Below are 11,509 nucleotides of genomic sequence, written 5' to 3'. Positions count from 1 at the left end.
CACAAGTAACAGCTCTAGTATACATATCTTTAATGACTTGAATATAAGTCATATCAACACATTTCTTCTCGAGAACTCTCCAAAGGATATCTCTTGGAACCTTATCGTAAGCTTTTTCTAAATCAATAAAAATCAAATGTAGATTCTCCTTATTATCTCTAAAATTCTCCATCAAACCTCTCAATAAATGTATAGATTCCATAGTAAACTTGCCCGGCATAAATCCAAATTGATTAAGAGAAATCTTTATAATGCGTCTTTACCTATGTTCAATTACCCTCTTTCATAACTTTAAAGTATGACACATCAACTTAATTCCTCTATAATTTGCACACTCTTATGCTTCCTCTTTATTCTTAAAAATGGGACCAAAATACTCTTCCCCCACTCCTGAGGCATCATTTTAGTTTTTAAAATAATATTAAAGAATTTATTAAGCCAAGAAACTCCCAAATCTTCTATATATTTTCATACTTCAATTGGGATATCATCAGGTCCTACAGACTTTCCACCCTTGGTTTTCTTTAATGCCTCCTCAATTTCTCATTTACTAATGCAACAATAAAAATAAAACATTTTATTATTATTCATGATATTAAGATCACTAAGGTTTATCATATTTTAAAAAACATCATTAAAAAGTTTATCAAAATAGCTCACCCACATATGTTAAATATCTTTTTCTAAGAAAAATAATTTTTTATTTTCATTTTTAATATACTTTACTTGAGTTAAATTTTTTACTTTTCTTTTCTCTTTGTTTGGCTAGTTTATACATATATTTTTCACCCTCCTTAGTATCTATTCAATTATAAAAATTATTAAAAGCAAAATTTTTAACGCCACAGATTATTATTTTAGACTCTCTGCGGACCGTTTGATATTTTTTCCAGTTCTCTAAGCTTCTATATTTAAACCAGTTTTTATAACATATCTTCTTATATTTTATCTTTTCTTGCGCATTATTATTCCACCACCAACTATTTTTATTCATAAAAACTTTTCCTTTTGATTCTCCAAGTGCATCATTTGCTACTTGTTTAATAGTGTTTGTAACTTTATCCCACACATCATTTGCTTCTTCATGAACATCCCAAAATTTGAAATCTTGAATTTTACTCATAAAAATAATTTTATTGGTGTCTTTTGGGTTCCCTCATCTAATTCCACGATGATGAGTCCTAGTATTCTTTATTTTACAGCTCTACATCTTAAAATCTAGAACTAATAAACGATGTTGGGTTCTTAAATTCTCACTTTGAATAACTTTGCAATGCAATCTTTATAATTTCGACGATCTCTTCTTCTCATAAGAAAATAATCAATTTGTGTTTTATTAGATCCACTCTTATAAGTAATAAGATGCTCATCTCTTTTCTTGAATAAAGTATTAGTAATAACAAAATATACGGTAAAGCAAAATCTAAAATAGTTCTACTTTCTTCATTAGTTACTTCAAAACTGTAGCCACCATGAATATTTCTGAAGTCTTCTACCACTTTACCGATATGTCCATTTAAATTTCCTTCAATAAAAATTCTTTCTTCAAGAGGTATCATTTGTATTAAATCTTCTAATTCATTCCAAAATTTATCTTTAGACCCTTTATCTAAACCTACTTGAGGAGCATAAGCACTTATAATATTAAAAATTTTATTATCAATGATAATCTTAAGGGCTATAATTCTATCTCCAGCTCTATTAATTTTTACAACATGATCTTTCAAACTCTTATCTATAATTACACCTACACCATTTCCAGTGCGACTCTTACCAGAATACCAAAGTTTAAAACCTAAATTATCAATCCCCTTAGATTTTTCTCCAACCCATTTAGTTTCTTGAATACTTAAGATATTAATTTTCCTATGAATCATAATATCAACTAATTTTATTAATTTATCATTGAGAGTACATATATTCCAAGATCATATTCTAATATTAGTTTCATTAGTTTCATGGACTAACTTTATTACCCGCATTCGTCCGTAATGTGAGAATCCTTGCTTATTTAACACTACACTCGGGCGCCGGGTAGCGGTCTTTGCACACTTTTCACTGTATTCAGGCTAAATAGCACGTCGCTTTTAAAAGTCGCTTTTAAAGGACGCCCTAGCACTTACACAATGATCAAAAGGATTCATGTCATGATTTTTTTCGACAAGTTTTAAGTTGGCTGTTTGGCTGTCGACTACCTAACGCCCTCCACTTTTCATATCCGGGCTTGGAACCGGCAATGACAGTGTTAATTACTTAAATTAAATAAAAAACGATGGCTCTATATGTTAAGCATAAACCAAAGATGGTAGCAAATATACATAACTTAAAAACATCTAGGATTAGTTGCATGTCATAACAAATTATAGGCATGACAATTTTCTCTCTTTTTTTCTTTTACCCACAAAGATTACAAAAGCATCGTAACCTCTAAGAATTAACATAGAGCTATTGTTGAAAGAGCTTTGAATATTCGTACATGTAATAACACTGTTATCTAAGGTTTGAGACACATCATTCTTTAGAATACTAGACCATACCTATTATTTAAGCTTTTATTTTTCCAAAACGTATGATTATTGTTGATTTTCAAATTTCAGCGAAATATTTTTATTATTGATATAAAAATGAGATATAAATACTCTTACATAAATTATATAATAAGAAAGACAAGAAAAAAAATAACATGAAAGTAAAGATATAAAACCTATATTTCTAATGAATCAATTCATAAAATTAGTTAAGATAAAGAAAACGACATAAAATAGGTAAGTCTAAAATAGGAAAGGAAATAAATCACATCAAAAGAAATAAATTTCTACCATGAATAAATTATTTTCTAATATAACTTCTAGCACTCCCCTTCAAGTTAAAACATGATTGACAACCATGTTCAACTTGTATTTGAAAATATCAAACAATAGACCGGGAAGATTTTTTATGAAGTAGAACTTGAAGCCTACGTCCTGCACTTGATAATCAACCCCAAGAGCATTAGGAATATTTTTTACTGTCGTTTTTTCAGTGTCTGTGAGTAGGCAAACAATTAATGTTGTAGAGGAGTTTGCAAAGAAGTTGACAACTTAAAATAAAAGCTGACTTCTACTTCACTGCGATTGTCTTTGACGATAGTTTCTGCAGTGTCTATAGGTAGGTGGAAGGCTACTGCAGGTAATGCTGCATGGAAGTTTGCAGAAATGTAGACAACCTACAGAAAAGCTGTAAGGCATGGCCGGCATGTAAACAACAAGAAAGAGCACCTACAAGGAAAAGTACAGGGTATGACTTGCAGAAAAAAGAAAGAAAATTTGCAAAGTATGGCCCAAGAAAGGGCCTTGTAGCAAGAAAACGCTTCGAAGGAGGTCTTGCTGCAGGAAGAGGCTCCAGAGGAGTGTCTGTTGCAGAAAAAGCTCCGGAGAAGGGCCTGCAGTAAGACAAAAGCTCCAGAGAAGAGCCTCCTGCAGGAAAAAACTTCGGAGGGTCTGCTGTAGAAAAAAAGCTCCGGAGAGCCTGTTGCAGAAAATAGCTCTAGAGGAAGACCTGCTACAGAAAAAAGCACCAGAAGAGAGCCAGCTGCAAGAAAAAGTCTACGGAAGCAAAGGAGATCAGAAGAAGCGTATCAGTGTCTTGATTAGAAGGACCAATAATGCACTCCTCAACCGAAATATCCACTCAAACACCTAGACCTTCCAAAAGAAGAGCTAGCTCCCCTGATACATCTTCCCTTTCACGAAGCCATTGTAGAACCTATTTTGCATCTAACATCCTCCCTTTGCTAACAAACCACCTTGGAGACTCGGGCAGGAAGACTATTGTTAATGCCAAATATATTAGGGATGGAATAGAGAGAAATCCACACAACACTCTCTAGTTAGGATTCTCCATAAGACACATTACAAACGCCATACAAAATGACATAAACATTCCCTCTGAGCCAAAGAATTGTGGAAGGGTATTTAACTGCCCTCTTATCTCAGGTGAGAATGTTTAAGAAATATGCACAAGAAAAAGGGTAACAACCAAGCCAACTCCAAAGCATATATGAGCCTCGCAAGGAGTAAGATGTAAACATTTGAAGACCCCAGCATCACCAAGCCACTAATAAAATAAAGTAATGATAACAAGACAACCATGGGGCGCCTGCCACACCAATTTGAAATAGGTCCTAAGCATGTGGTAATAATTGTAGCGCCAATACGCTAATAGGAACAATTAAACCTTCAACAGTAAGCTTTGTCTGTACATCAAATTCCCTTAATAAGAACGCCCCATTTCATGCCAGAACTATATACAATTGCCTAAGATATCACTTCATTTGTTCACTCATAGAAGTTAGTCAGTTACATTTGGAGAAGATACACACGGCTCTGTATCCTGCAGATATATTGACGAAGGTTGTTACAATAGATAAAGTAAAGCTATAATTGACTTCAGTTAGAGCTCAGAAAGGTTGAGACCTAGGCTCAGTCACACTACAGTTCATTACTTTGAAGCGTACAAACTGGTATAGAGGAATTGAATGCAATCGATCTCCAAATGAGAGATTGTAATGTGCGAAGACTAATTGGGGTGCCCTAGTGCTCTGAAACCCTACTTCAAGGAAACCTTGCACTTGAATACGGGAGCCCTAGCACCAATGGGGCACCTAGGCACCAATTAAAAAGTTTTTGGGTGTGGGAAGCCATCGCCCAAAAGGGGCGCAACTGCGCCCGAATCGGTCCCTGCACACGAGCATCTGGAACCGCAATGCTCGGGGATGGCACCACGGCTCCAGCAACAGATTTGGATATAGTTTGGGGATTTAAGTCTTCGAGCGGAAGTTCGAAGAAGCGAGTACATGGATGAATTTCGTGATTTCTCTTGTGCTAGAGAGAAGGAATGAGAGTTTTTTTATTTTGAAAAGAAACGTATTCATGTTGTTTTCCATGAAGTAGAGAGTCTTGAGTGTGTTGTAATATGTACAATTCTCCTCTTTTCATAATGAATTTCTTGATGTAGTGTGGCTCCATGATTTTTCGCATTCTCGGATTTTTCCACGTTAAATCTTGCTGTTCTCAGCATTTTCTGTGTTTAATTAGTTTGTGTATTTATGTTCTATGTTTTCCTTCATATCTCTCAAATCAGTTTCTACAGTTTTTGGTCTCCTCACATAGTCGACTCATATAGATTGTTCGATATTTGTTCAGCCAATCACCTTAGAACGTCTTTAACAAAATGATTTATGCCTAACCAACCTCCTTTGCCTAATTGGTTTCTGCCAATATGATCCTTTTTGGATGGTTGGCTGCCTCCTTCTAGTTGGCTTTTGTATGGCTTGTTTCCTTCTTTTTCTCAGTTTCTAATGAAATGACCTCCTGCTAGTGGCCAACTTTTAGCCTTTGGTGACCTTCCAGAAGCAAAAACTTTTCTAGGAACTGAAATATGACAGAATGAGTATTCAATATCCACATAACGAAACTTCATTAAAGCTGCTAGCTACCACACCATAATCATCAATCAAAATTCCCTACAAATATTTTTTTCCTTCAAATTTCTTTCCATTCTAGCAATGTAATGTTTTCCCTGAAATCAATTTCCTTCTACCAAAGTAAATTTTAGAGTATTAATCATGAGTTCACTGCTTTGATATTAAAGGAGCAATGAGATAAAATTATTATATTGTAAAATTCTATTAACAAATGAAACACAAAAACAACTCAAAAGGTTCTCTATTTAATTTTCTCCATAAATCTCCCGGTTCCTTGTTTCAACTATTCAAGTGATTCTTTTATTTATAAAAAGTGGAAATTTATACTTCAAAATTTTATCAAAATAGCCTAGGCTCAATTCATTTATATGCTGTATACATGCCTTAAATCTACTCCCCAACTAACATCTAATTTTGGCTTCTCGAAAGCTGCTCCAGATACCAAAGCTTGCCAAAGTTAATGCAGCATGCTAACAAATAATCATAATTAGCATTGCAATTAAAAATGCATTACCAAAAGAGCAACTGCAATGTGATTTTGACAACACACAATAATGATATATAAATTTCCTTATTTACTCAATTGACTAGTTCTCAACCTAAATAAAAATTTAACATTGCTTTTTAATAAGAAAAAAACAGTTTGACTCAACATAAATCAATTGAGGTATCATGAAAGTACAAGTTGCTCCATAAGTGTGTTCCTTGATCAAGAAGTCATGCAGATGGAGCAAATGGGAACTAGAGATTTTCTAAGCACACACAAGTAAAACTGCTATAAGAAAAACAAAGGATGTAATTCTTAAATGAAGGCACACCAAGCCGGTCCCCATAGAGAATCACCACGAACAAACCAGAGCAAAGAACGCACACCAAAGATCCATTTTCTTCCCCTTCACGCCAAGAGTTCATGCCAATATCACTGTAGCTCGCGTCCGTCCCATGCGAGGCACAGCTATAAGAGAAGCCCTCTAGGGCAGAGAGAAGCAGAAGAGAAAGAATGAGAAAGTAATGTAGTGTAATTGATACTTATCTGTGGAGGTAGTGCATAATTCGACGAGCCCGTTTAATTTATTCATGGTATCAGAGTCTTCACTTAACAAAAATTGATCCATGGAATCCCCGAGCTCATCCACGATTAGAGCAAGCCAGAACTCATCAATATCTCTCAACAAGATAAAGGAGATCAGCATGCCTGCACCACTCAATTTTTTTATGTCAAACATCAAAACATTCTCCTTAATCTCCAAAGTGTCACCGCAACTACGCATCTCCAACTCCCAGCCACCATGTTCCGCCTGCCATCTGAACAAAATTCATAGACTAGCTTTTCCTACTACCAATACTTTCCATAATGTTTTAGATTTTAGTCACACCGATGTATGGGACATTTTCCCCTAAATTCAATCAATAGATACAAATATTATTTTTCTTTTACTGAAGCGTAGTATCGCTTCTGCTGGATATTTCCAATGCACAGTGAATCAGAAACCACAACTCATTTCATATATCATCATCAATATCTAATCAATCACTTTAACAAAAAAGTTAAAATTATCTGCAGTGATGGTGGAGGTGAATACGGCTCTCGCCAACTGCAACACTATCTATAAACCAATGGAATACAATACCAATTCCCTTGCCCATAAACACCTCAACAGAACGGTCTGGTTGAACGCAAGCACAAGCACATCATAGAGACAGCCCGTACACTACTCAACACAGCTTACCTCCCTCAAGCCTTCTGGACGAAAATAATTTTAACTATCATTCACCTTATTAACATTCCACCCTCCAAAACAACCCACAACAAATCTTCCTGTGAACTACTACAAAACAAAAACCAGTTATACTCACCTCCGCACATATGGTTGCGCATGTTTTCCCTGGCAGGAACCTAAAATGACTACCAAACTCAACACCAAAGCCCCCCTGGGTACATTCATTGGCTACAACCCCCACCATAAAGAATACAAGCATCGGGACCCTACAACAAACAAAACTATCATTTCTCGACATGTAACCTTCATTGAAAACTCATTCCCTTTCCAAAAAATAAACCAACCAACACCATACACACAACCCACTACCACACCACCACGTTCCTTCCTCATACCAAAACAAAAACCAACCTACGAACAGCTCCGACGTTTGGCTACGCATGTTTTCCCTGGCAGGAACCTAAAATGAGTACTAAACTCAACACCAAGCCCCCTTGTGCACATTCATTGGCTACAAGCCCCACCATAAAGGATACAAGTGTCGGAACCCTACAACAAATAAAATTATCATTTCTCGACATGAAACCTTCATCGAAAACTCATTCCCTTTCCAACAAATAAACCAACCAACACCATATACACACAACCCACTACCGCACCACCACACTCCTTCCTCATACCAACAAAAACCTTGTCTAGCCAACCCACAACCTCCAAATCAGACAAACCAACCACCCATCCACAAAACACCCAACAATCTACTTCCCCAATCCAAACACAACAACCAACCGAACACCCTTCAGACAAACCGCCACCACCACACCACCCAATGACCACAAGAACAAAAACAAGGTGACTCCAACCACGACAAATCCTAAACCTCAATCATACCATAAACCCAGTTGACCCCAAGCTCTTATTCCTAAGCCTCCAAGCTCCCTCACCTGTCTCAAGCCATGTCTACAGAATTTCTCGCCCTTCAACAACATAGCACTTAGTCCCTAGTACCACCACCCACCAACCACGCCAATGTGGGTTAAAAATGGACTTACAAAACCAAAATAAAAAATATTCATATAAGACGGTTGCAAGATACAAGGCAAGCCAAGTAAGTCAAGGCTGCGCACAGAAATCGGGCATTGACTACAACCAGACCTTCAGTCTAGTGGCCAAATTCCCAGCCATCCGCATGCTTTTAGCTCTAGATGCCACTCACAAGTGGGAAGTTCAACAACTAGATGTGTCCAATGTTTTTCAAATGACAGGATTGAAGGCGCGGTGTTCATGCACCAACCACCAGGATTCAAAGACCAACATCACCCAGAATATGTATGAAAACTGTACAAAGCAATTTATGAATTGAAATAGGCTCTCGGGCAATGGTATCCCACCTTTTGCAACTACCTCTATAGCCAGCAGCACTGCACCATCAGCACAACCGATCACTCACAACTCATATACACCAAGCAATACATACAAATATTCCTTCTACTTTATGTTGACAACATACTAATCACAAACCACTCACCCACCCACATTACATCCCTACTTCACAACTGAGCACTCAGCTCCAAATAAAAAAACTAGGCCCCATTTCCCAATTCTTAGGACTCCAAGTCCATAATATACCCACAGGATACTTCCTAAACCAAACCAAATACCTCTTAGACAAACTTCAGACCACGAGCATAGACAACTCCAAGCCCATCGTCACCCCAATACCTGCATCCACACACAATCACTAACATCAAACCGCATTCTTAACCACAAAAATTTAAACAAACCATCAGCTGCTTACAATACCTAACAGTCACCAAACTCGACATTACCTACGTTGTAAACTTCCACAATCAACACATGCATCATTCAACACCACCAACTACTCAAACGCCTATTAAACTACCTCAATGGCACCCACAACCACGAACTACCAATTACCTCAGGAGACCTAACACTTAATGCCTATGCACATGCCAACTGGGCCACAAATCCTGATGAAAAACTATACGTCACCAGATTATTCATTTTCTTAGGCTCAAGTCTCATCTCCTAGTCAACAAAAAAGCAACCCACCATAGCCAGATTATCCACCGAAGCAGAATATAGATCCTTAGCCTCCGTCACAACAGACATTCTCAAGTTACCCTGCCTACTTCAAGAACTAGCACATGCCAAACTTTCGCCAACACCAATATACTGCAATAGAACCTCTGCAAAAGCTTTCGCACACAACCCCATCTTTCACGCCAGAACGAAACATATCGAAATGGATTATCACTTTATAAGGGACCACATCAAAACCTCAGAGACCATACTTCATCACATCATGTCTGTCAACAAGATAGCGGACATCCTCACCAAATCCATCTCCACCTCCAGACATCAAACCCTTTCAACCAAGCTAACTCTCCAACAGGATTCATCAGCTCGAGAGGGAGTAAACGGAGGCACAGAAAGCCGGTTCCCACAGAGAATCACCACGAACGAACCAGAGCAGGCAATGCACACCACAAATCCATCCTCTTTCCCCCCGCCATTATCACTGTAGCTGGCGTACGTCCCACGTGGCGCGCAGCTATAAGAGGAGTCCTTTAGGGCGAAGAGAAGCAGAAGAGATGAAAAGGTAGAATAGAGAGAATGAGAAAGTAATGTAGTGTAATTGATACTTATCTGTGGAGTGCATAATTTGAGAAGCCCTTTTAAAGTTCTCACAAACAAAAAAAAAAAAACAAAATAACTGCATAAAAGCACGCTCCTATCCTTTGAACAAAAACCATGCAACACCAATTTACATCCACCAAAAATTCCTTCCATTGCAAAATGCACCATCATTTAGGCTGAAGAAAAAAAAATCAGTAAACCCCAATTTCCAGCACAACCTACAGAATCAGGCCCAATGTACTTCGTTATCAAGCTCTATCCTTCGGAACCTTCAAATAAAATGTCGCTTCCACATAAGCTTCAGCATTACACGAACTATTAGAGATAATTCAAAAAAGGACAAAACAATGCCACATCTTCAAACTAAAAGCAACTAACCATCTCAAAATACGAATTGATCAAGAAAATGACGCAAAGAAATTTCCGCTGATATTTTATACTAGGAAAGCTAGTGGCTTACTTTGTCAAGCTTCTCAAACGAATCAGCCCGGCGCGGGACCCAACCACGTAGCGACTCTCCTGCAACGGCCACAAGCCATGCTGGCCATCCTGCGGCGACCTGCTCCCCTTCCATAGCCCTCGGAATGTTGCCAATGGCCTGCTGACGCATAGAACCACCCTCTCTTTCCCCTCTCCTCTCCGCATCGCGACTATTCACTCTAACACTATCCTTCTCAGTCGCAATCGCCGGCGCCGAAACAACCAGAGGCGTCAAAGCTGGCCGCGACCTCGCGGTTTCACTGTCGTCCTCGATCGCAGAGGGCTTGCCGCAGATGCAGCCCATAACTTACAGTAAAAATCAAGAGAGTGGCAGCAGATGTAAATGAGCTAGATTTCCAAAGAGAACCGAATTGTAGCCTCCTCTTCCTCGGCATCCATAGGGACGCGGACGCCGAGGAGAAGAAACCGGCGAAAAATAAAGCTCAAGCGACTTCGGGATGGCGAGATCCAGTGACCAAGAGAGGGGGGTCTAGGTTCTAGTATTTGATCGACTTTGTCGATCTGCTCTTCGGGGATATATGCCGGATCTGGAGTTACTAGTGCTAGGTCAGTGCAGTGAAAGCCACTCGCGGGGACGATTTCTCCTTTGGGTTTGGAATTGCCGACACGTCTCCCGCGAGTCTTCGCGGATTCTCCATGCGATCTTCACTCCTACGACTGCAGTGGGAAGTACCTATTTTTTAACTTCTTTATATTTTGGAGAAGTGATGATGTGCCAGTTGAGATTGAGCCAGCCAAATTATGACTTTAGGACGGGTCAAGTATATATATTATTTTTAAATGAATTTCCAAATTATTTTTTAGGTACAGATGTTAATTTTACGGCGATTAGTCATCGGTGTCTTCTTTTATTTTCTAAGGTCTACTGAAAAGTCATGATTAAATCAATAATAAGAGAATTAGATGTTGTCTTATAATTGACCGTTATTGTGTAATGGAAATTCACATGGACCAAGTCTACAATAAAGCTGAGCTCCGAATAGTTCTACCTAGATCATATTTGATTCAGGCCCCTTAATCTTGTGCTTAAAGGCATCTTGCCAGCGAGTCATTTTTGTCGTAGCACAGTCCGGCACAGATTAAATTATTTAAAAAAAAAAATCAAAATATATTGATCTTAATATGATAATAATAATTTTAAAATGATTATATATTTATATTT

The 11,509-nt window shown here is 38.0% G+C and overlaps 1 protein-coding gene across 1 annotated transcript in view; it reads right to left on the bottom strand.

Annotated features, from left to right (window-relative positions):
* Positions 1-11,069, bottom strand: part of LOC110030258 (probable serine/threonine-protein kinase At1g54610) — a 54,409-nt gene extending 43,340 nt beyond the window's left edge. Inside the window, 1 exon segment of the mRNA XM_020732884.1 lies at positions 10,307-11,069. Within this exon segment, the coding sequence (XP_020588543.1) occupies positions 10,307-10,630 (324 nt within the window). The 5' untranslated portion in view covers positions 10,631-11,069.
* Between the last annotated feature and the right edge of the window lie 440 nt (positions 11,070-11,509).

This window comes from Phalaenopsis equestris, unplaced genomic scaffold (genome assembly GCF_001263595.1).
Source record: "Phalaenopsis equestris unplaced genomic scaffold, ASM126359v1 Scaffold000690, whole genome shotgun sequence".
NCBI classification, from domain to species: Eukaryota; Viridiplantae; Streptophyta; class Magnoliopsida; order Asparagales; family Orchidaceae; genus Phalaenopsis; species Phalaenopsis equestris.
Note: the sequence above shows the minus strand (reverse complement) of the source record. Positions and strands in the feature narration are given on the sequence as shown.